General features: G+C 44.4%; 1 protein-coding gene across 5 annotated transcripts in view; it reads left to right on the forward strand.

The window, feature by feature from the left end:
• The window catches only part of NBEAL1 (neurobeachin like 1), a 162,528-nt gene that overhangs the window by 76,462 nt on the left and 60,021 nt on the right, over positions 1 to 26,045 (forward strand). For all 5 annotated transcript variants that reach the window (XM_053282771.1, XM_053282775.1, XM_053282773.1 and 2 more), the window contains 11 exons: positions 161 to 246; positions 1,285 to 1,374; positions 8,486 to 8,654; positions 8,794 to 8,927; positions 10,437 to 10,596; positions 11,651 to 11,753; positions 13,859 to 14,015; positions 17,140 to 17,298; positions 19,852 to 20,011; positions 20,291 to 20,379; positions 25,251 to 25,802. In XM_053282771.1, the coding sequence (XP_053138746.1) occupies positions 161 to 246; positions 1,285 to 1,374; positions 8,486 to 8,654; positions 8,794 to 8,927; positions 10,437 to 10,596; positions 11,651 to 11,753; positions 13,859 to 14,015; positions 17,140 to 17,298; positions 19,852 to 20,011; positions 20,291 to 20,379; positions 25,251 to 25,802 (1,859 nt within the window). The remainder of the gene's footprint in view (positions 1 to 160; positions 247 to 1,284; positions 1,375 to 8,485; positions 8,655 to 8,793; positions 8,928 to 10,436; positions 10,597 to 11,650; positions 11,754 to 13,858; positions 14,016 to 17,139; positions 17,299 to 19,851; positions 20,012 to 20,290; positions 20,380 to 25,250; positions 25,803 to 26,045) is intronic.

Raw genomic sequence — 26,045 nt, forward strand, 5'->3', positions numbered from 1 at the left:
AGTTTAAATACAAGCTGCTTGGGCTCGATTGTCAGAAAAGGCAGGATATACATTCATGAATAACTTAACTTATTTCTGTTTGCAACAGGATGAAATGTAATTTCAAATTATCACCACAAATATGAAATATATTGGAGTTTTAAAATTTTTTATTTTGAAGGTCCAAACTGTTTAACTCCATGGAAATCTCAAGAGACTGATGGAGCAGATTTGCCCAGTAAGATGCTTCTTCACTATACTCCCAAGGTAACAATCCGTAATCGTTTTCTGCCTCCTTATGGATGTGGTGTTAGCTGCTGGCTTAGATGACTTTAAAAAGGACAGACTGATGGAGCGACAGGTATGCTGATGGCTATTAAATATTCTAGCTAAATGAGGCCTTCATGCTCCGAAGCAGAGTACTTCTGAATCCCACTTGTCGGGACAGAGAGTAAGACGGATGCCTTTATGCTCTGCTTGTGGTCTTTCTGGAAGCATCTAGCTGGGCCACTGTTTAAAACAGAATACTTGTCTAGATGGACCCTTGCCATGATCTAGCAGGGCTCTTCTTAAACCTTGTCACCTGCTATACAAGTCCCATTTGCCAAAAGCTTGAAACAAATTGTGCAATAGCATCATGAAATGTAGACAGGACAAAGATTTGTGTCTTGTTTGTAACATCAAAAGACAAGAGGGGCTGCACATTGAGGACAAAACATGGAAGGGATTATCTTAAAGGAGTAGTGGCAGGGGTGTGTGGTGGGAGAAACTTTTGTGAAAGTTACCCAGCATGTTTAAAGCTGGTAAATCTCTTCATCCAGGAATTCTAGGAATTTCTGCCTAACCAAACCCACTTCCAGCATTGAAACGTGGGCTGAGGAGTGTGGGCAGGGTTCTGCACTCCTTGCCCATACGCTTCTGATATCAGCTCTCGCCTCCCCCTTCCTTTTTATGTGGTTCGGGGAAATCTGTGTTTCAACGCTTAGAGCAGTTCTATCGAGTCTAGTTTGGCCCTCACTGAGCTGAGAAAAGAGAAGGGATGTGATATATCTTAATCCAAGTGCCCAGTGGCCACGGCCACCAAGAAGGCTGGTGCTTGGCATGTGGAATGCTGCCAGAATTAAGAAACCAAAGCTTGGCATGTGGAATGCTGCCAGAATTTAGAAACCAAATTTCTTCTCCTAAGCTTTTTTTGTCTGAATTGTGTTCCTGACCTTAGTAAAGTTTTAGTATTAAAAGATGATTATAAGCCCTTAAGCTTATTCTTGGATCTTTGGAGCCCATTTGTTTCCTTTTTTCTCATAGGCTTGCAGAAGCCCAATGTGTCTCGATCTTTCCACAAATCTTCTGCATGGAAGGATAACTGGGAACAAAGTAGTGAACTGGGACATCAAGGTAAACCATGTCAATAGCTTGTCAATGCTAAGGTTTTCTGTAGTGGACTGGTTAATGTGAGAGAGATGCAATATAGCAATATGTTCTGGGACCAGTGAAATCTACCTCAGCCCCCCATTCCGTTTTGTGCGTCCGTGATTGTGCAAAAAATGAAGTGCTAAGGAACAGTGGAAGAGGGTAAATGGTAACTATAGAACTATAAGGATAACTATAAAGTGCACACCCAAAATACTTGGCTGGTAAATTAATGATCAGAAGCGATATCTTCAAAGTGCTTTCCAAAAGATGTGTAAAAACTTACAAGCTTTCCTAAGTTTGCTAAGGCAACGTCATTTTGCTGTTGTGCTAAACTGGAAGCATAGGGGAAAGGAAGTGTGGAAAGAGGTGCCTTAGTTCTTCCTCACTTGGTATCCGAAAGCTACTTGAGTAGACACATTTCACAGTCTGGTGGGCCATTGTGTGAAACAGGATGCTAGACTAGATACGCGCTGGGCTTCAATAAACAAATTATACAGCACCGTAGGACTTTAGTCTTCTCTTTTGCATCTGGACTGGATGCTTCTCATTTATCTTCATTTCTAGATGGGTCTTGGGCCTGATCCAGCAGGGCTGTTCTTATGTCTGAATTGATCTTGGTATGATCAGATGCAATGCTGCTTTCCTGGGACACAAGCAGAGAATCAGTGCAGCATCGGCACCTCTGTATTGGGCCTTGCAAGGTTCAAAGTGCATGACAGTTTGAGAGGCTGCATGTATTTTCTCATACAGAAGTAGATTATTGTTAGGAAGAAATGGACTGCAGTGCAGGGATACAGTTGATATGAGGCCAGACCTCCCCTCTGTTCCAGACCTTGGTGACCCAAATGGAGGAAAGTTTTGCTTCCATCTCAGTGATGTCTTAACTTGCAGCCCTGTAAATTCTCCTCCTCCAAAAGATTAAATCATTGGAAGTCATTTACTTCTACGGAAGAGAAGGAACCAACTTAGGAAGTGCTCAGTTTCTGCAGGAAAGGAGGGTATTCTGTACCAGAAGTCAAGTGTAACCAATGGGCAGACCAGTACATTGACATACACACTAGGGATGTGCACGAACCTGTTCGGAGGCCCTTTTACATATATGATTCCTCCAAACCATTTCAAAAACTCCATACAAGTGAAATGATGATAATTCCTGCTCAGTTATGATCATAGGTCTTAAAAAAAAGTTTTGTTGTTGGTTTCAGAAAGTTTACATCTGGATAGTGATCCAGTGACAGCCACAAAAGTGGGTTCTGCACCTGCACAGACCAACTTCAGGATAGATTCTTTAGCTCCTCAATACGCCCCTCCCCCACTGAATGCACATGTTCCGTGCCCATTACTTTCGGCAGTTGGGTGCCATTTCCTTCAGTTTCTTTCTGACCACCAATGCTATCACTTCTTCGGCTCCTTAGAAAGACTGTATTTTGGATTTACGTGCTTCCTCATTTACTGGATTGATCTTGGACTGGACTTTGACTATTCTTCTTCTAATTGTAGAGTATTTGGCTTGACTTTATGGACTCTTTGACTCAGAACGGTTTAAGGATTCCTCTTAGTGTTTTGGGGACTGGCTGTGTTTGCATCAGTGGATATTTCGTAATGGACTTTGGAAAGCTTACTGGATATTTTTTGATTTACAGACATTTATTCTACTTCCTCATGAGCAGAACTTCTCCCCAGGGGAAGACCACCTTTGAAAGGTGTGCTGATTGCAGGGGCAAACTCCCATCTACGGACGGCCACGACCTCTGTTTGATCTGTTTGGGAGAGGGACCTGCCGTGTCAAATTGTTCGGTCTGTTCTTCATTTTCCAAGCAGACCTTGAAAAATTCGGTGGCTCGCTTAAAAGTGGCTCTTCTGGAGAGACTTCGGATGCTCTACCTTCTAAAAAACTCACAAGGATAAATCTGTGATGTCATCCCATCATCACTCAAAATCTCCTGGAACGACTCACTCCCCTACAGGGCTTCAACGCTGCTCTCCGCCTTTGACATTGACAGGTCGAGATAGATCTTTCTCACCAACTTGAACTCTTCGTCATTCTCTGACTGTGGCTACGTCGGGTCTTCGACATCAAGCTGTTTCCTTATCTCTGGCTCCAACGCCTCATCAATCTCCATCAATGCCTCAATGCTCATTGTCGGAGGCAAGGTCTACGGTGTCGATCCGGCATGCAACATCTCTGCTGGTATTCGATGTCGACTTTGATGCCGAGGCTAAGATGTCTCTGGATCCGAAGTCGACTCAGCATATTTTAGCCCTGTTGGAGTCTGGTGACAGCACTCTGTTGGCAGGCACTTTTAAAGGCTTTCTAGGTCATGGACTGGATGTGGAAGATGAGGACATCGTGGATGTAACCCATTCAGTCCATAGAACACCGTCATTCTCTCCAGTGTGCCAAGGCTATACAATGCCTGTGCAAGGTCTACAGCCTGCACAAGGATTGGGTGCTGCATCCACGGATTCTTCACCTGTTTCCCTGGAGGACTATGTGGCTTTTAAGGTGTGGAAAGTGAAGCAGCTGGAGTTGGTACAAATGGCTACACAAGCCTCCCCTCCTCTAGTTGTCATACAAGATATGGCTGTACAAACTGTTGTGCAATAAGTTGTGACTCCTCAATATGCTGTTCCACACTTTCTGCATCAGGATGCAGCTGTACAAGCTTGTGTAGTTCCACATGTTACTACTTCTACATCATCTAAGGCAGCAGCTAACACCACATCCTACTGCGTCTGTGCAAATCAAACTTTAGTGGCTATTCCTGCTCCAGTTCGGGCTGTTCATTCTATGTGTACTCAGACAATAATTCAACCAAAATCTATGGCTACACACTCATGTGGTATTGGCCTCAAATACGACTCAGACCCGTTCCTCACTTACCTCAGGCAAGGCTATGCAATCTTCAAAGTCTGGGACTTCCTTCGGTTCTTCGGCAACCTTAGATAAATGACCCCGACTGTTGAAAATGAGTGCATCTGGTACAGCACACACTCCAACTAAGGTGATTGGTGCTAAGTCTGGAGTGAGGTCTGAAGAACCTGTTTCATCTGATGATGACTACGATTCTGTCTCTTTGGAGTCAGAATCTACCGGTAAGAATCCTGACCCAGACCAGAATGTACCTGCCACTCCTTCCATATCTCCAAATGAGGAAATGCACTCCTACCACCAGCAAGTGGCAGAGATGGCTTCAGTACTGGGTCTCGATCTAAAACAGAAAACGATGGATTTGGATGACCCAGTTTATAATTTTATGAAGAAGACCTTGATGACTGTATATCTTCCCATGCTTCCAGTAATAACCAAGGCTGTGAAGTTGGCATAGGAGGTGCTAGTGACATCGACGCCCACCTCAAAAAGATTAGAAACACTCTCTATAGGGTGCAGGAAGAGTATAATGAATATCTGTTAAAGCACCCAATACCAAACTATTGTTTTCGACTGCATCTCTTCTTCCAAGGGAAACAGGCGGCATACTACACCGACCGATAAAGAGGGCATTTTGGGGCACTGAAAATATGCTACGGCGTGCTTATCATTAAAAATAGCTAATTATATGGCCTTTTTATCCAAATACACACACACACACACACACCCCTTGTGGGACAATCTTTTGAGGAACGTGCATTTCACATGCTCACATCTGTGATAGCGTTACGCCGGTATGCTTGGTTACGCTCCACCAGCCTTCAACAAGATATGAGAGACAGGATGGAGGCTTTACCTTTCGATGACAAAAGTCTGTTTTGTGACGAAATGAACTCCACGGTGAGAAGTGGGGGGAAATCTAAATATACAGCTAACACCTTCACTTCCACAACTCATCAGTACTCCAATAACAGATTACATCCTTATGGTTGCTGCCAAGGCAGCTATCCTCAATCAGATTGGAAGGACTATTGCCGGCCCTTCCAACACTACAAGAAGCCTTATAACACCAAGAATAAAGGCAATCAAGCAGCATGTATTGTGCAATCCACAAAGCAACACCTTTGATTGGTGTACCAACCCAGTTGCACAATTGATGATGTCGCCCTCTCTACTAACACTTCAGTCTGTCAGAGTCAGAAACACCATCTCCCTGGGCAGAGCCAGCAACACCATCAGACTGGCGGATCATGCCCAAGCATGGCACCGCATATACTGGTGGGTCTTGAGGATTATTCAAACCAGATATGCTATAGGATTCAATACTCTACTGGTTTACATGGGGGTGAAGTACACTCATGCCTCGGAGACTCTGATGGAAGAAGTCATCACATTGTTGGAGAAAGGAGCGATATCTCCAGTGTAATGGGTGTACAGATACGGGGGATTTTACTTCTGTTATTTTCAGATCCCGAAGCAGGACGGTGGGATCCAACCAATAATGGACCTGAAGTGGCTCAACATGTATGCTGAAAAAGTTCTGAATGATAATGTTGCAGGTGATCCTTCCCCTCCTACATGGAGAGGAGTGGATTGCAACGTTGGACCTAAAGCATGGCTATTTTTGCATCGGCATAAAGGAAAAACGCAGGAAGTTCCTTTGATTCACTGTAGGACAAAAGATTTATCAATACAGTGTCCTACCTTTGGAACTGTCTACAGCACCGAGAATGTTTAAGAAGTGTATGGTGGTGGTGGTTGCGTACCTTCGGACTCAATGCCTAACCGGTTTTGGACGACTGGCTGATGACAGCAAAGTCAAAAGAACAGTTACTTTCTCAGATTACCTATGTGACCGATCTTCTGCTGCATTTGGGCATCCAAATCAATTGGAAAAAGTTGCACTTAACTCCGGCAAAGTGGCTGCAATATATAGGAGCTGTGTAGTCATGAACCCTCAAAAGGCGTTCTTGCCAAAAGAAAGTTAAGAATGCCTAGTTCAGCTGGTACACACGTTCCAAGCGGAACCGCTTCAGTGGGTGAAAACTGTTCAAGCACAAGTACTGTAAACTGGGCCTCATGGCTTCATGCACTTCAACAGTTAACTTCAATATGCCAGACTGCGGATGCAAAAACTGCGACTGTGGTATCTGTCCACATTCAGACTGAATGTGGACAGCCAGAACATGTGGCTCACTATCCCGGAACCTGTGCACCAATCCTTAACTTGGTGGACGCGGAGAGAGCATCTTCTGCAAGGGATGCCATTCAAGATACCTATACCCACTCTGACGGCACGACAGATGCCTCCTTATTGGGATGGGGGGGCGCACGTGTTGGGCCTCAAGGTGCAAGGTCTGTGGACTGCACAACAGCAGGAACATCATGTACATTTCCTGGAACTGCTTGTGGACTGTCTGGCCCTGAAGTCATTCCAAAACCAGTTGAGCAGGAAAGTAATTCAAATCCAATTGGACAATACAGTTGCAATGGCTTACATAAAGAAGCAGGGCGGGATGGTGTCTCGGTCCCTCTGACACTTGAGCCAGCAGATATGGAACTACTGTGTCATATGCAGAGTCCACATGGTGGCGATTCATATAGGGGACAAGGACAACACTCCTGGTGGACATGCTGAGCAGATCACAGATCCTGTTACAACAGCACAAATGGGAGTTGAACCCCTGCTTACCTGAACACTGTATTCACAATATGGGGCACCCCAGCAGTCGACCTGTTCATGACACAAGAGAACAAAAAGTGTGCAAGTTATTGCTCAAGAGCAGGGGTGGAAAGGTGCACCAAGAGCAATGCTTTCCAGTACCTATGGACAGAAAGTTTGTTTTACTTATACCCACTTTATCCACTGCTCAACAGGGTTGTAGCAAAGGTGGTACAGGAAAGGATAAGATGCATAATAATGCCGTGGTGGCCAAGATAATCTTGGTTTCCATGGCTACTCAGACTATCTGGACAAAATCACTGACACCTACCAATGCAAATTGATCTGCTCATTCAAGAGCAGGGCAAACTGCTTCACCACGACTTGGGCATGTTAAACCTCACGGCTTGGAGGATAGATTACTAGGCAAAATCCTTTTGAAGGACAAGAAAACCTCTACCAAAAGAACCTACTCAGCTAAATGGAAAAGGTTTTGTATCTTTGCTGAGTCTAAGCACATTTGGCCGCATAAGGCTTCTATTCATGAGGTGTTTCTTTACCTGACTAGCTTGAAACAAGCTGGACTAGCGAATGCATCTATCACAGTGCACCTGGCTGCGATATCATCACATCATTCTGGGTGGCATGGGAAGACAGTTTTCTCTCATCCGACCTGTAAGAGGTTTCCGAAAGGTGTAAACAATTTGTATCTGCCAGTGCGAAAGCCTGTCAGGAGTCTAATGTTGGCTCTTTCTGCCTTGACTGAGAAACCTTTTGAGCCTATGGCTATGACTTCTTTGAAACTGGTGATTCTAAGACAGTTTCCCTCATAGCAATAACTATGGCAAAACAGGTCTGTGAGCTCATTTCTCTACGTATTGATGAGCCTTACACTAAGTTTTACCAGGATAAGGTGGTTATGTGTTTTGGCCCAGAGTTTCGCCTAAAGATTGTGCTTCAGCGGCCCATCTCTCATGCATTACATTTAGAGACATTTGCATGGCTGCCACTTGGGCCTCGGATCAAACGTTCGTGAAACAGTATGCGCTGGACCTTGGTTCAGCTGCTGCAGCATCTTTTGGATAGGTGGTGCTTAAACAGGTTCTTCAGTAGTTTGCTTCTCCCACCTCCAGCTAGGGAAAGCTTGTGAGTCACCCACTTTTGTGGCTGTCACTGGATCACTATCTAGATAAACAGGTAGCTTACCTGTAACTTATGATCTGGTAGTGATCCACTGACAGTCACAAAACCTTCCCATCTGTCCCCACTTCAGGAAGCAAGCATTGGGAAAGCATAAGTTGATTGAGACTGAAAAAGTATGGCATTGTTGGCCTGCAGAAACGGAGGGAAATGGTGCCAAACTGCCGACAGTAATGGGCGTGGAGCACGCACATTCGGGGGGGAGGGGCACATTGAGGAGCTATTCCGAAGTTGGTCTGCATAGGCACAGAACTCACTTTTGTGACTTTCAGTGGATCGCTACCAAATCATAAGTTACAGGTAAGCAACCTGTTTCTTCTTCTTCTTTCAACCACCTCACCCATGTCTCATTTCTTAAGGATATGATCAATTGCATAGGCGGATTAAATGTGCTCTTCCCGCTGCTGGAGCAGATCAGCTTCCTTGATGGGCAGGTGCCTACAAGGCCAGAGGCAGAATCTGCACTTTCTGAATTGTTGACCCCTGTCGAAGGAGACTGGGTGGTATTAACTTCTACCAAGGCTTCAGGTATATATTGAAACTTTATGTAACCTTTTCCCCTGAGCCTGAGGGGGAACAATGGACTAAAAAAACCATCAAACCTGATTTTTCTCCTTTTCTACAACTGTGTAAGATAATTAACAAAAGTATGCATTCCATCTTATAGAGGCTCGCTTGGAGAAGAACATTGTTGCAACGTTCATCTTGATGATAAAGCACTTTATTCAAAGGCACCCAATCAACCAGGACAATCTTGTTCACACACACGGAGTTGCAACCTTAGGAGCCCTCTTGCAGAAAGTAAGCACAGAACTATAGAATTTGGGTATGCTACAGACATTTAATGCTAGCAGTTACTGAGTCTTGCAGAAAAGCCACCACACCATTTGTTTCCTCTGCCTTGCATTTGTAAGATTGGTGTTGTTGTTATCTTAACACTGTGTTTGCAACAATGCCCACAGTGTAAGTGTTGGGCTCACACCAGATAGCTGGAAGGAATCAAACCAGTCATAGGTTATGGTTGTCTGGAGCTGCAGAACTGAAAGCTATACATGTAGTTGACCTCCTTGTAGGAGGACTGAGGGCTTGTCCAGTCATAATAGAGAACTGAAATCCTCAAACCAGGCTGTTAGCACAATGCAAATGAGTACAGTTCCACACCAAACTGCAGAATGAAGCTTCCCTCTCATGGGAAAATACATATTCATTTCCTACTGCTATGTTTGAATTTCATTTACAGAACGAGATAATCACAATGTGTTGTGAGGAAATTGTTGCCTTAGCCATCTGGGTGGGTGCAGAGTCTATGCATGGAGGAAGTTTTGGATCATGCTAGCTTGCTTCCCCCCCAGACCTGCCTAACATTGGTGCCCTAGTGCAGATAACATTTCTTGGACTTTTAAGTATGGTGAGAGGTGCAGGATTGCCTGCAGACTTATGCATCCCCTTACTCTTTCTTTCTCCTGCTCAGTTTTTCTTTCCCTTCTCTTTTCAGTTTCAACAGTGTTGAAGCATTACTTCTGCACCAAGGTTAATGGAGCTTTAAATCAGAATTTGAAGCAGCTTCTTGGTTTCAAATTCTGACTTAAAACTAGTCATGGTTAGCATTAGTCTCATTGCAGATGTAACATGACATCATGGTTAATGCTGAAGAGGGAGTAGGAATTGATGTGGGAGAAAGGAGAAGAGGGTATGCAAGCCTGGTGAGACGTTGCCAATCTCATAACCATGGTTAAAAGACTGGGAAATATAATATTTGCACTGGGCATTGTGTTTTAATAGGAGGGCTACCCAGATAAAGCCCAAAATGGTTGAGCCTGATCTACATAATAAGTACCCATTTAAATTGGAATGTATGGATCAAACCTACTCAATTTGGGCTCAGTGCACACAGCCCCCTGTTACAATATTCAGTGAGGAGCAGTCAGCTAAGTTGTGTGTGGGGTGGGCGGGCGGGCAGACTAATCCTGATTTTCTACTATGCACATACCCTAAAGCACATTTGTGTAGGAATTTATTTAACTCAGTCGTGGTGTTTTGATCTTCTGTTTGGTGTGTGTCCGTAACTCTCAGTTTTCTTGAAGTATCTGTTCCACACTGAATGTGTGCTATTTAAATACATGACACATGTTGTTTGCTGAAGTATCAAGTGAAATTGTCAGGTGTAAACAAAAGTTTCTAAACAAAGCTGGCTGGTCTACCACCACCACCCCCGCTATTTGCCCCCCCCCAAGTCTTTGTTAGACATGCTATTAGCAATTTCTTTAAAATATGTAAATGTAGACCAGTGTTCATGTGCCTGATTTCTAGGTACCAAGCAATTTCATGGACGTGAATGTACTGATGGCAGTCCAATTACTGATAGAACAAGTCTCTGTGGCAAAAAATGTGCAACTCTTGCAGCAGATGTATCAACACCTACTTTTTGACTTCAGTATCTGGAATCGTGGTGACTTCCCATTCAGAATTGGTGAGTTATATGCTGTTAAAATTGATACTAGACCGCAACATGATTATCTTCACATAAATCTCCACTTTCGTTCTAAACCAAGGTAATAAAGCAGTCTTTGGGCCAGTGCTGACCCATATGCCTACACTGTATTTGGCTGCTGATATTTTTATTTGGCTGCTGATATTATTGGTGCTTTTCTCCTTATCTGAAGAAAGAAAGAAAAAAAACAAACCAGAGGCATTTTTAATAATCTGCCGAGTGCCTCCCAGAAATCCCTTGCACATATTCTTGTTCCTGCTCCAGATCTAATGACCAGAGATACGACAGAAACCAGATGAAAAAGTGTATGTATGAGAAAAGGAAGGGAGCGCGGTCGCCTTCCAGTTATGTCTCTGTACCAGACAGAGGTAGATGAGTGTGATGAAGGCTTTTGCAGACCCAATTCAGATGTCACACTGAACTCTGATAAAAACTCTGGTCTCTGAATCAGCAAACTAGAATCAGAAACCATAGCTTGAAGTGATTTGGCCACTGTACCCAGCGTGATGAGCAGACAGAAAATGAAAACAGCTCTATCCTGTGGTTCGCCAGTTATATGTTTGGAAGCTCAGACCATGGTTTTGGATTCTAAACTATGGTTAGTACAAACCATAGCTTGGTGTGATGTACTAATTGAGTCTCAGAACCATGAGTGTGTTGCTGAGAGCGACTTTGCTTGAACACTAGGGAAAGGGGGAGGAGTCAGATTGGTTATAGGATTCTGGGATCTCAGAAGAGAGAGAAAAAGATTATTTGGGCTAAATTTGGGAGAGGAGTGTTGTGTAAGCACCATAGAGGAGAGTCTGAGGTTGGGCATATACTAGAAGGGAGTCTGTGGCAGTTGTAGGGAAATGACGGGTGTATGATGTGTGAGTTTTTGAGTTTTTGGTGTAGCTAGATGGAATCAACAGAATGCTGAGACATCATCTACTGGTATGGCTTACAAATACATTGTGTGTATGATACATGGTCCGCAATGTTTGAAAGGCTAGTCTACCCTGCCTTAGTGGGAAATGTTGTTATATTTTTTTAGGTCATATCCAGTACCTTTCCACAATTATCAAAGATAGCAGAAGGCTCTTCCGAAAAAAGTATGGCGTGCAGTTTTTGCTAGATACTTTGCGGATTTATTATGGGTATGTGTCTTGTATTCTTCCTTAGATTGTTGTGTATTGTATATGAACTGAACTCCCCCAAGGCCATCTATAAAGCAAAAATAAAACCTATGTTTTCCAAAACCTCTGAACATCTGACTCTCCTCTTGCCTGAACTGCAGCTTTCCAGTAACTATAGATGCTGAGATACTGTGCGTGAAGTGCTTTGAATACTTGAAATACAGTGGTTGCATTCACATGGTGATGGTGATACTGGTTAAAGAGTTAACTAGGATTGCTAAGCCCTGAGGAGCTGATTGTGATAATCCAAAATTTCCGGGCAATCACAGTCAAACCACTGTGGTTAAACCACATTTAACCAGGATCAGCCACTGTATAAAAGTCAAGTTGTAGTAGTTGTAATAAATAATATTTATTATTATTAATAGCACTGTTGTTATTGCTTGCTTACTAGCATCAGTCCAACCTGAAACTTTGGGGATCAACAAAGAGCAGTTTTTCATTCTACAAATATATCAAAAACACATTTCTGTATCAGTTGTGATATGCTTTCCCCCTTTAAAATATGAGACACTGGCATAATCCTTTCCTGGCCATGGCTTCTGATGATTATTAGGGGTGTGCACAAAGTCAAAGTCACAAACTAGTCCACAACACACGGGGCCGGTTGGATGGTTTGATCTGAACCAGCTTCCACGAGAGGTAGTTCGTTCTGTGATCGAACCGAACCAAGGGCCTGGCATTGACCACGCCAGGAACATTTTTTTTTAAAAGGTAGAAAATACAGCCCCTGAAGCCACCAGGAAGTGTATCTTAAACTCATTGTTTAAATTCCTTGAGTGCTTGATGCCAGGCCTGCGCCCCCTAGGGATCAGACTGGCTGGACCAGCTTGATTAGCAGGCTGTTCCAGCCAATAAGACCAAGGAAGGAAGCAACAGGAGATGGAGGGGCTGGCGGAAGCTCAGTGCTTTGGAGGATTTTCTGGCTGCTTGTACTGATAAGTTGGAGCTTCTGTGGTAGCGTGTTTTTGTTTTGGGGGAATGCAAGTGCTGGCTTTCTCCCCCTTGAGTTCTCCTTTTTGCACCTCCTTTCTCCTCCCCCCCTCTCTTTTTGTCTTTTGGCTCCTTCCTTCTCTCCCCCTCCACTTTCTGCCATTTGGCCTCTGCCTTCTGCTTCTGTTTCCTCCCCCTTTTTGCCTCCCCTCCCCCTGCTTTTCTGCCTTTTTGGCTTCTGCTTCTTCCCCCTTTTTGCCTCCTTCCTTTTGGCCCCTGCTTTCTGGTTTCTGCTGCTCTCCACTTTCTGGTTTCTTCCTTTTGCCTGGCTTTTTGCTCCCTCGCCCCTTCTGGTTTCTTCTTTTTGCCCCTGCTTTTCTGCCTCCCTCCTGCTTTCCTCCATGTTGGCAGGCTTTTCCCACACCAGCATGGAGGAAAGCATGGGAGCGGGGGGGGAGAAGCTCCTGCGTTGGCGAATGGGCTCTCCTCCGGCCTCCTAGCCCTAGGTCCCACCAGCTGCCACTGAGGGCATGTCTAGCTGGCTATTGTCCTTAGTTCCCTCACCTCAGTTTAAATTTTTCTTTTTAAAAATATTGGAAACATTGGCTGACAGTAAAAAAAAACACTTGCTCTTGAAAGCTACAGTGTCTAATGGTTCTCACCTAACTTCTTTCCTGACATCCTGATTTATTTATTTTTGGCTCCTGCTTTCTGCAGGGTGGTTCCTAGATAAGAATAGTCCTAACGTATAAAACCTCCTTATTACAAACTCAAATGGTAGCCCATCAAGAGCAGCACCATAGGATCTCCCTGATCATGTGTTTAAACTCTTTCATATCTATATACATCAGTGTTTTAAAAAGAAGGCTGAATATCAAAACTGGCCAACAGTTCCTTTGCCTATATCATCTGGGAGGAACAATATTTTTAATGGGATTTTTCCTTGGTTTTATTTTGCTGTGATTTCATTATATACTATGTATATTTGATTGCTGTGTGTGTTATAGAAATATATAGAAATGTCATATTGGTTATCATGAGAAGTATAGATGTACTCTTTAGATCAAGCTTACATCTTTAGTAATCATTATACTAACCATTTTTGTAAGCTCTGTATTTCTTGTTTTTGCTAGAAGCGGCTATAAAGACAGTGATTTGGCTCCAGATGATCTTAGAACAATAAGGACTTCTCTTTATGGATTAATCAAATATTTTTTGAGCAAAGGTGGGACACATGAGGAAGTACAGAGCATCATGGGATATATAGCAGCCATCAATGATGAGGAGCAGGTACTTAGTAGGCATAAATCAACTCTATGACTACTTCTTGCCTTTCATTCTCTATACCATCTTTAAAAGGTGGTAGCAAAACAAGATGTAAGCTCTTTCAGACATTGTCAAAAAGCCCAGCTGAGGCTGTGTACAGCGGAGTGAAGGGGGAGGAAGTCCCACCCCCACTGTGTCAAGCACTTGTGTGCCCTGCCACACATGATTGTGATGGGGCTTTTCTGAAGAGGGAAGAGCTCTCCCTGTGACGGCAGGCACTTCTGTGACTGTGAGGCTGGATCAGTCAACTCTTGCAGTCACAGATGTGTCTGTCATCACGGGGAGGGTTTTTCCATCCAACCTGTGAGTGGCAGGGCACATGGGTGATTGATGCGGTGGGGATGGGACTGCCTCCCCTTTCGCCCTGCTTGTACACTGCTCTAGTGGGGCTTTTGGATAATGTGGGAATCAGTTTGTAGTGGCTGGGTTCAAGTGTCATGCTAAACCATGATTAAACTATGTTACTGTTACAAGAAAAAAGCCTTAGGATCACTTGCTCTCCTCTCCTCTTTATGCACAAAAGAAGATTTGCGACTTTCATTTGTACTGTAAAACAATACAATCCTGGCTTGTTTGAGATTAGAGCGAACTGAGATTTGCTTCGTTTGGACACAGTGAGGTTGTTCACATGAGCAGCCCTACCTGGGTTTGCACAGCCCTACCTGGATAGGGCTACTAATGCCCAGCCGGACAGCCCAAGTTTTTCACTTGACGTTTACAGAGGTAGAAGGGCACAAGTGCGCCCTTCTTCTACACCAGATCTCGGTTGTGTGGCTGCTCAAGCTGCACGAGCACCCACAGAGCTGGGCACCTAGAGCATCTGGCAGTGGGGAAATCCTCCAATGCATCGTGCTCCTTGCACAGTGCATTGTGGGATTTCTGGAGGCCGGGCTGCATTTCACTTTCCTACTATTTTATCTATGTGTGTCATCATCTTAGCACCTCAGTAGGGATCAAATATATAATACAAAATGCAAATTCATAATCCATAGATACAATAGTTGGAAAGTGAAACATTTGTTTTTTAACTTCAGGACTATATTGAGGCATAGTAAAGATTTTTTGGATTAAGGCCACTGAAAAAGCCTTAGGAATAGCCGACATGCATCAGGCATATTATGAAGAATGTTTAGACACCCTTCTGCAACAATTTAAATCAGCTCATGGATTTTTAAGAAACACCTATGGAGTTTCGTTAAAGACATCATAATAATATAACATAAGAACAGCCCTGCTGGATCAGGCCCAAGGCCCATCTAGTCCAGCATCCTGTTTCACACAGTGGCCCACCAGATGCCGCTGGGAAGCCCAAAGGCAAGAACTGAGGGCATGCCCTCTCTCCTGCTGTCACTCCCCTGCAACAATGTGACTTTGTTCACATTGACTGGAAATCTCGGAAGAGATTTTAAAAATTATTATAAGACTGAATTTATACACTTTTAATAAAGGAAATTATTTTTCGATATGATTATTTGTAAGGATTTTATAGTGTCAATTATTATGGGTTATGAGGGGAATCAATGCATAGGAATCAATGAAGAGTTATAATTTATTATGAAAGTTTGATTAAATGAGATACTTCATGATTTAAGATTTGTATATTAAGATTTTTATTTAGGGTTCTTTTGTGCACTAGTTACTGTTTTTGGAACCCTAAAATGGTTTTAATCAATCTGTGTTTCAAGCCTTGGGAGCACATACTCTTTTCCCCTACCCTTCCCATCCATGTGCAAGTTGGAAGAGTTCTACTTCTGACTGTGGTTAGAGACAACCAAAATTGGTTGTGATGTCCAAACCAACCAGTTTATTCTAATCAATATGCTTGAAAGTTATTTATTTTATTTTATTTATTGTTAAATCTATATATCGCCCTTCATTAAAACAATCCTAAGGCGGTTTACAGCAAAATTTTAAAAATGGCGCAATTAAAATATTAAGCTAAAAATATAAAACAAATCTGATTAAAAAATTTAAAACACAAGCATAAAACAGCAACAGCAGAGACAATCATATAAAAGCCTGGGTAAAAAGCCAAGATTTAACATACTTTCTAAAAGCTGTGATGGAGTCACTGAGGAGCGAATAACCATCAGGAGAGCATTCCAGAGTCTGGGAACAGCAAAAGAGAAGGCCACGTCCCATGTGCATGACAACTGAGCCTCCCTCATTGTCGGCACCCGGAGCAGAGCCCCCTCAGACGACCTCGGCAGCAACCTTTGGGAGCAGGCAGTCCCTTAGATATCCAGGGCCCAAACCATTAAGGGCTTTAAAGGTCAAAACCAGCACCTTGAATTGGACCCGGAAACGAACCGGCAGCCAGTGCAGCTCTTTCAAAATGGGTGTGATATGCTACCACCGGGCAGCTCCAGATAAAACCCTCGCTGCCGCATTTTGCACTAGCTGCAGTTTCCAAATATTCTTCAAGGGCAGCCCCAAGCTGAGCACGTTACAGTAATCCAGCCGTGACGTGACTAAGGCATGGGTAACCGGGGCCAGATCTGCCTTCTTGAGAAAGGGACGCAGCTGGCGCACTAGCCGAAGCCGTGCAAAGGCACCCCTGGCCACTGCCTCCACCTGAGCTTCCAAAAGCAGAGCTGGGTCCAGTAATACCCCCAAGCTGCGTACTTGCTGCTTCAAGGGGAGTGCAACCCCATCCAGAACCTGTAAAATCTCCTCATCCCGATTGGCTTTCCTGCTAACCAACATTACCCCCCGTCTTGTCCGGATTCAATTTCAGTTTATTAGCCCACATCCAACCCATCATGGCCTCCAGCCCCTGATTCAGGACATCCACCATCTTCCTAAGATCAGGTGACAAGGAGAGATAGAGCGGAGTGTCATTTGCATATTGCTGACAACAAATAGACTGAGATTTTAATACAGGGTTCAAAATGAGTTTCAGATCTTGGTTTAGTTTCATTTATTTATTCTAGATAACTAAATGGGTGACATTCAAAAGTGAATGTATAGGAAGAAAAACCAAGGAATGGTTTCAGTGAATGATATTGAATAGTGACAATTGCACAGATTATGCTTCTACTTAATGTTAAGTGTGTGTTCCCCCCCCCCCCCGACTCTTTCCTGTAAGCTCTGTGGGATCTTGGATGTGCTCTTCAGTCTGCTTTATACCAGCCCTACTCGTGATCAACTTTTTTTGCTGCTCTTTGAGCCTGGAAATGCAGACATCCTCTATGCTCTGTTGTTGAATCAGAGGTACTCGGACAGACTAAAGGAGCTTGTGTTCAAGGTAATGCTGTATCTTTGTAAAAGATAGTTAAATCACCATGAAGACATGCTCTTATATGAAATGTCTTCCTATTGGCAGCTAGAACTCTATGCATGCTTATTAAAATGTACATGGGGAAACAAGCTGGTAGTTTTATTTTAATATACCATACTCATTGGCTCAACTGCTATTAGGCTTTTTTTTAAAAAAACTTTCAGGCCACTGACAGAATAGATCTCCTTATTCCAGTTTGTGTTTGGGTGCAAGACTAATGATTATTACTAGCCTACCCGCACAGAGCATCTGTGCGCTTTTGGGGGCCGGCTGCTCCCTCCTGCCCCACTCTCTCTTGTCCTCCCTCTCCCTCCCTCCTGCCCCTCTCTCTTGCCCTCCCTCCCCCTCCTGCCCCTCCCATTCCTCCTGCCCCACACTTTCTTGCCCTCCCTCCTGCCCACACTCTTGCCCTCCCTCCCCTTCCCTCCTGCCCCACTCTTTCCTGCCCGCCCACCCTCCCTCCCCTCCCCTCCTGCCCCACACTCTCTTGCCCCCTCCCCTCCTGCCCCACACTTTCCTGCCCTCCCTCCTGCCCCACACTCTTGCCCTCCCTCCCCCTCGCCCCACTCTCTCCTGCCCTCCCTCCCCTCCCGCCCCACACTCTCTTGCCCTCCCTCCTGCTCCTCCCCCTTCCTCCTGCTCCCCTCTCTCTTGTCCCCTGCCCTCCCCTCCTGCTCCTTTCCCCCTCCCTCCTGATCCCCTCTCTCTTGCCCCCTCCCACCCCACACTCTCTTGCCCTCCATCCTCCTGCCCCCCTCCTGCTCTCCTCTCTCTTGCCCCTGCCCTCCCCTCCTGCCCCTCCCCTCCCTCTTGCTCCCCTCTTTCTTGTCCTCCCTCCCCTTCCATTCCTCTCCTCCTCCTCCCCCACCCGCACTGTGCCTCTTACCTCAGCGGGTGGTGAACAGGGAACCTTCTCCCGGGCAGCGAAGCCCCGCCGCCCGTTTCCCTCCCATACCAGCCTCCCAACGGGAGCTGGGGCTTCGCGCCACCTCCTGTTTCCCACTCACCCCTCTCACCGGCACCTACTCTGGCCATCCTGCTGCCGCCGCCTCCCGCACCTACTCCCGGCGGCCAGGCCAGGCTGGGCCAACGCCTCCTCCTTGTCCTTACCTGGGACGGCCTGACCTAGCCAGGCCGTCCCGGCGGCCAGCCGAGCCAGCCTCCTCAGGCCGTTTTGCGGCCCACTGATACCGCCTGCTGCCATTTTTTCTTGCCCGCAACTCTCGCCCTTTGGCGGCGGAACTCTCACAATGTGTAGCGAGAGTTCCGCCGCCAAATTCAGGACACGCATGCCGGCTAAGAGAAATAATTATATAGATTATTATTATTTACATTTTATATCCCGCTCTTCCTTCAAGGAGCCCAGAGCGGTGTACTACTTTCTTAAGTTTCTCCTCACAACAACCCTGTGAAGTAGGTTAGGCTGAGAGAGAAGAGACTGGCCCAAGGTCACCCAGCAAGTATCATGGCTGAATGGGGATTTGTTCCTAGTCCAGCACTCTAACCACTACACCATACTGGCTCTCCAGTGTGATTATATTATAATACATAATAGATTATATCAATCTAATCTTAATCTAACCTCATCTAATCTTAATCTATAGATTATATTAATCTAATTTTAACTGGAGAGTTATTTTTAATTGAGGTTTGGTTTTTCTGCTTTTAAAAAACATTTTGGCATTTTTGTTGTCACATTTGACATTGTCATAAAGTACAGTGCAGTTCACCGCCTGATTCCAGCCCTCCAGTCATGCTCTAGCTTCACTAAGAAACAGAACTCAGGGTGGAACTGTGTAGATGGGAGAAGGCTTGATTCTCAGTGGCTGGGGTCAAAGAGTCCAGGAAGCAGGTATAGCCCCCTTTCCTTATAGTACTGCACTATTTCAGCAAGGATAAAACCTCACTAACAGGGAACCTGTTGCGGGGGGGGGGGGGGGGGGGATTGCTTTTCTGTGCACTAAGCACCCTAGCTGACTCTGCTCCCTCCAGGATTATTTGCTATTTACAAGTCCTCCTTCCACATAGACCCTTTCCATAATGATAATAATACCACCACCCTTTAGGAACTTTGAAAGCTGCCTTATACTAAATCAGACCACTAGTCCATCCAGCTCAGTATCTCTGGGGTTTCAGACAGGCGTCGTTTCCAGACTTACCTGAAGATGCTGAGGACTGAACATGGGACATTCTGCATGCAAAGCAGGTGCCCTGCCACTGAACTATAGTTCCTGCCCACTTTATATAGCTGTAATTGATCTCAAATATATGCAACAGACAATGGGCTCTAAATAAACATGTGAGTTAAGTTTCTGAAAGATTAGCAAATTCTGAATTTTTGTCCAGAATTCACAGATGATTTCTAAGAAGTTGTGTCTGCATATGAAGGGTCTGCTTGAATTCCATTGTCCTTGATCCAATAACCTCCTGCTTGTGAAGGATTTATATCCTTGGATCAAAGCCTCTAGAGGGTTTTGGATCTGGTGTTAACATTGAGCTTTGTGCATCTTTTCTTTGTAGATTATGGAGCAGATGCTGAAATGTACCAAAGTCTACGAACGGAGTAAACAACGCATGAAACTCCGAGAAGTTGGGTATTCTGGGCTGGGATTGCTCCTGAATGAAGCTCCAGTTACCAAGTCTCTTATCAGGAACCTTCTCAACCAAGTTCTGCGTGCAGGTGCTCAAATGATTACTCATGTGTAAATGTGTCGTATGCAAAGTTCTGAAACATTCCACAAAATCTTTCTTTATGCTGTAGAACTGTAACCTTCTGCAATAAACACAGACATAAATTTACTTCTGTCCAAGCTGCAAAATAGCAAATATAATGTTATTTACTTTGATTTTACTGTTTTATTAATAAATTTGTAAGTCTTAATCAGTGGGTTTTGATCGTATTGTACTTTTTCCCCTTATAAGATGGATTATGACATTTAATCTTTTTCTTACTTTACAGATCCAGTTGTGAATTACAGGGACTTTGTAGCTGTGGTACACTTGGCCCACAGAGCAGATATACATGTCAGAGTGGCCATTTGTCGAAAGGTTAGTGGGATTTTTTGGTAGGTAATGGAAGGCAGACACATCACTCATGCATATTAAATGACAGAGCCATACCTTCTTAATAGAGATGTCTGGAGTGACAATGGACATTAGGAGTTTTTACAATGTGGAAAATGATTCTTCATGTCACTGCTGTTCTGAAGACTGGTACTGAGTTCACCCCCTGTATTGCTGTCTCATGTGCTACGTTTCTTTCCATATGGTTTCCCCATTGATATGATGAGAAAAAATATCACCAAATCATTATGTGAATAATATGGCCTTGTGGAACTCAGTTATGCCTGGTTATCTATCACCATTTTTTTCATTATGAAGGAGATATAATTTGATGTGACTGGTTTGTGGTTTTTTGAAAGCTCAGATTGCATCATCAGTATTTTTACAATAGTTACAATGGCTGACATCCCACTAACAAAATGCATATGCTTCTAGGGGCTGTGGGGCTCAATGGGAACCCTCACACAACACCCGCTGCTCCCCTACATGAGCACAGTTGTGCAAGAGCCCTTGGATGCCAGTAGAGATGTCCTAGGAGAGCAGGGTGTGTTTCTTTAAGGTGCAGGGGAGGCATCGACCACTTCCATGCCAATGCTGAGTGGGGCTGCAGGGAGGCACAGGGCAGCCCCATGCGCCCGCTTTTTGCAAGAGCGCCGGTGGGGAAATTGGTGGGGTGGGTTGCGTGCCCGTCCCTAGATGCCAGAGCATTCCCCACATTCTGGAAGAACTCTGAAAGAACAGAAACATGTTGCTGACCATTGTGCAACTACTGTTGTGCAGGGGGAGTTGTGCAAGTGCTCCGAACACACTTTCAGAGCCTCTAGAAATGCATATCCTTCATCAGTGAAGATGTCAGTCACCGTATGTAATATTATCATCTTTAAAACAGTTAAATTGGACCCAGTATTTTGGGTCATCTTCAGTAGCCGCATTCTGCCTTACCTTTTTCAGTGGCTCTCTGGAAACATAGATTCTAATTAAATCTTTGAAAAGATCATAGACTGATAACATATAGGAAGCAAAAAACTGACATGGTACACAAAGTGCAAAATTTATTTTTTTTATTTATCATATTTTTGAAACACCTAATATGTACATCTCTAGGTGGTGTACAAAATTTAAAATACAAAATACCCCTGCTAACTTTGTAAAGAGGCACCTTTTAACGTGGTGATTCTCTTTATTTAGCAGGGGGAGAGTAACTGGCCCTATCCACCCCCAGCACAGTACCTCCAGTGACTGTTGCTGGCCTCTGTCTTATGTTCCTTTTTAGATTGTGAGCCCTTTGAGGACAGGAAGCCATCTTATTTATTTATTATTTATCTGTGTAAACTGCCCTGAGCCATTTTTGGAAGGGTGGTATAGAAATCAAATTAATTAATTAATTAATTAATTAATTAAATAGAATAAAAACAGTTAAAATTTCACAAAATAAAGAGGGGGGAAATCTCATAAGATAAAAACAAATTAAGCAGTTCAAAATGAATTTCAGTTTAAAAGCCTAAGAAAATAGGTGCAACTTGAGGGTCTTCCTAAAAGCACACAGAGGAGGAGATGCTCTTATTTCAATAGGGAGCATATTCCAAAGCCCCGGGGCAGCCACAGAGAAGGCCCAGTCCTGAGTCACAACAAAACGAACTGGCGGAAACCGTAACAGGACCTCTTCAGAAGATATCAATAGGTGACAAGGTTCATGACAAAGAAGGCGCTCTCTTAAATACACTGGCCCCAAGCCTCTGAGGCTTTATAGGTAATAAACAGCACTTTGTATTTCTCTCGGAAACATATTGGCAGCCAGTGCAGTTCTTTTAAAATTGGTGTCGGATTGTCCCAGAGACCAGCCTGGCTGCTGCATTCCATACCAATTGTAGTTTCCGGACTACATACAAAGGCAGCCCTATGTAGAGTGCATTACAATAGTCAAGCCTAAAGGTTACCAGCATATGCACCATTGCTTTAAGGTCATATACCTCCAGAAATGGACATAGCTGAAGTATCAGCCAAAGCTGATAAAAAGTGCTCCTGGCCACTTCCTTAACCTGAGAAACCAGAGGGAGTTTGGGATCCAGGAGCACTCCCAAGCTATGTACCTGATCTTTCATGTGGAGTGTAACCCCCATACGGAACAGGCAGATCTAAACCATCTCTCAGGTCTTGATCCCTCACAGTCAGTAACTCCGTCTTATTTGTATTCAACGTCCATTTGTTATCCCTCATTCTGCCTATTACCGTCTCCAGGCAGGCGTTTAGGGAACTTATGCCATTTTCTGATGAGGTCGACATGGAGAAATAGATCTGGGTGTCATCAGTATATTGATAACATCCCGCACCAAACCTCCTGATGATCTCTCCCAGCAGTTTCATGTAGATGTTAAGGAGTATTGAAGACAGTATGGAGCCTTGTGAAACTCCATACTTTAGTTCTCGCTTTGTAGAGCAGCAGTCTCCAAACGACACAATCTGGAATCTACCGGAGAGGTAGGAATGGAACCACTGTACAACAGTGCCACCCAATCCCACCCTCCTCAGGCGATCCAGACGGATAATGTTTGGTGGTATGGAAAAGCGCTGAGAGATCCAAAAGGATCAGAAGAGAGACACTCCCTCTGTCAATAGCCAATTGTAGATCATCCATCAGGTCTAATGAGGCAGTCTCAATCCCATAGCCCACTTGAAAGCTGGTTTGAAATGGGTTTAGATAATCTGTATCATTCAAAACTACCTGGAGCTGGGAGGCCACCACCCTCTCAATCATCTTGCCCAACCATGGAAGATTAGAAACGGATCTGTAATTAGCTAATTCTGAGGGATCCAATGCAAGTTTCTTCAAATAAGGTCTAATAATAGTCTCCTTAAGCCAAGGAAGCACCTTGCCTTTTCTCAGAAAAGCATTTTTAATATTTACCAGACCCTCTCTGATAATACAGTTACCACATTAGATAAGCCAAGTTGGGCAAGAGTAAAGAGAACAGGCTGTAGGCTGCACAATCCGAAGCAGTTTGACCACATACTCAGGAGTCAAACTATTGTGATCCATTCTAATCCTATAAGAGGAGTTGCTGGACACCTCCACAATAGACTCTGCATTAACTGTGGAATCCAGTTCAGCCCAAATATGAGATATTTGATCTGCAAAAAAGTAATTGAAGATGTCACAGCAAGTGACTGATGGTTCCAAGTTCAAATTCAAGGGAGAGGGGGCATAATACTAGCCCTCTCATGACCCTAGACAACTCAGCTGGATGTTAGTTTGCAGAATCAATGCCAGCAGAAAAGAATTGCTTCTTTGCTGTCTGCACTGCCAGAGCATAGATCTTCAAATGTGCTCTGTGTTGTGACCTGTCAGACTCATGGCAAGTTTTCCTCTGACTTCTGCTCTAGTTGTCTATCTTGCTGCTTCAGCTCCCATAGTTCTTTTGAATACCACGGGGCTAAGTTTGAAGCAGGTCGGAGAGGACCCTTAGGAGTGATTGTGTCTACTGCTTGAGTGAGTTCATTATTCCATGCTTGTACCAGAGCATCAACAGAATCACTAGCAGAGCCAACTTTAAACCCTTCCAAGGCCTCTTGGAATCCTTTTAGATCCAATAACCTTCTCAGACAGACCAACTTAAAAGGTCCTTCACTCCTGCAGAGGTGGATTGTGGTTGCAAGTCCTACCTTAACCAGATGGTGATCCATCCATGACAATGGGGAGATGACACGAGTCCCAACCCACAGAACACCACCCTGATTAGAGCAAAAGACCAAATTGAGCATGTGACTAACATCATGCATCAGTCCAGAAATCAATTGGGATAGACCCGTAGTCATCATAATAGGCCACTTTGAACTCCTGAACCGCTCCTGATAACCCATCCCGAAATGAGCATTGAGGTCCCCCTCCACCATCAACCTGGGCAACTCCAGTGCCAACTCTGCAACCAGGTCTGTCAGCTCAGTTAGGGGCTCGATTGGGTAGCGGGGTGATCTGTACACCAACAGAAGTCCAGTCTATCCTTAGTCCCTAGACAGGTACACACATTCATTATTGACCTATTCCCTGACAGGGATCCTGGTAAGGGAGATGGTATTTTTCTAGACCACAGCCATACCATCTCCCCACCCACATCCTCTCACCTGTTCCACCTCTCACCTGCTCCACCAGTAACTCACCGGGAGAAGCTGGGACCAAACCGGACCACTAGCCTCTCCCGACCAGGTCTCCACAATGCAGGCGAGGTTGGCTTCTTCATTCATAATCAAGTCATGGATTATCTCAGACTTAATCTGAACTGACCTGGCATTACAGAGTAATAAGGTGAGGTTCTGTTGGCACTGCTCCCCAATGTCAAAGAGGTGATAGGCCTGCTGGAAGGGAAAACAGCAATTAAATTTCTGAATTCCCATCCTCTGCAATGCCCTGTTGACCACCACCACTTTCTCCTCTTCCTTCTCCTCCTCCTCCTACCAACACCACCACAATATCTTCATTGATTGCCCACCGCCACTGGAATAGCTGCTCCAGAGTCGTTCCCCACCTCTGGACAACCCAAGACACATATACCTGTACCTAGCCCAGCCAATTAGTAGGCAACAATTATCATGTAGTCAGCAGGAGTCTTCCTTTTAGGAATTCAGAACAATACATTGGCCCCAGTCCTCGCTCCCACCACCAAAGGCTGGCCCCCTTTGGCTGCACCCCCGGGACTGCTCCCCTTTATAAGGGCCAAAAGTTTAAAAGGCCAACAGGTGTGGGCTCTCACCCACACTGTCAGGCAAACCCAGCACAGGTGCAGATGTTACAGCAATTAAAGTGAGCAAAATACCAGATAGCCAGCCAGAAGAATATTAATCTTGTTCTGTTCTTCCTGCAGCTTTTGCAAATTCTGCATTCTCAGCAGGATTCGGCCCAACAGATTTCTCAACAGCTGGGCTGGCAGGAGACATTGACTAGACTCTTCTTAAAAGAGAATGCTGATGTCAAGAATGGTGTCAGAGAAAGCAGAAGTGGCTCTGTTAAAGAGGATGAAAAGAGAGCTTCTGTCAAAGAATTTCAGAAACGTTCTTCAAAAGCAGATGGAGAAGATGCTACCAGTTTTGCATCTGTGAATGGTTCTTGTGATCAATGGAGCTTAGAAGAGAGCAAATCTGTGACAATGCTTGAAGATACCTCCATGGCAGAGATGTCATTCAAGCCGGAGGACCAAGAAGAGTTGTGGCAGAATAATCCTTCACACTTGAGTTTAGACCTGTCAAGTGTTGACTCATATGAACTGGGTGACGGTGGGAGCCAGATGGCAGATAGCTTGCCCAGCACACCTTCACCTGTTGAGAGCACAAAAGCATTTTCTGGGCAGTTTGATAAAGAACTGAATGCTGCAACAGAAGTGATGTTCACAGATCTTTCATTATTTGAAATTCATGAGGTATGTTGTTGTTCTGCTTCTTCAGAGTATTCTTTAAATACCTATGTGAAGAACTGACTGGTTAAGGTTTATGTTTTTATATGTTACTTGGTCTGGGAGTTAGTGAGTTCAACCAGGGCAGCTGTTGCCAGGTACTTAGATTGACAGGAGGAGTTTCTGTGTTCTCTTCTGTCAGTTGTTGGAAGTTAATTGCCAAGGAAGAAACTGATAGAAAGTGACTCAGATGGAAAGAGAGAAAACTGT

The sequence above is a fragment of the Hemicordylus capensis genome, chromosome 1 (genome assembly GCF_027244095.1).
Source record: "Hemicordylus capensis ecotype Gifberg chromosome 1, rHemCap1.1.pri, whole genome shotgun sequence".
Taxonomy (NCBI): Eukaryota; Metazoa; Chordata; class Lepidosauria; order Squamata; family Cordylidae; genus Hemicordylus; species Hemicordylus capensis.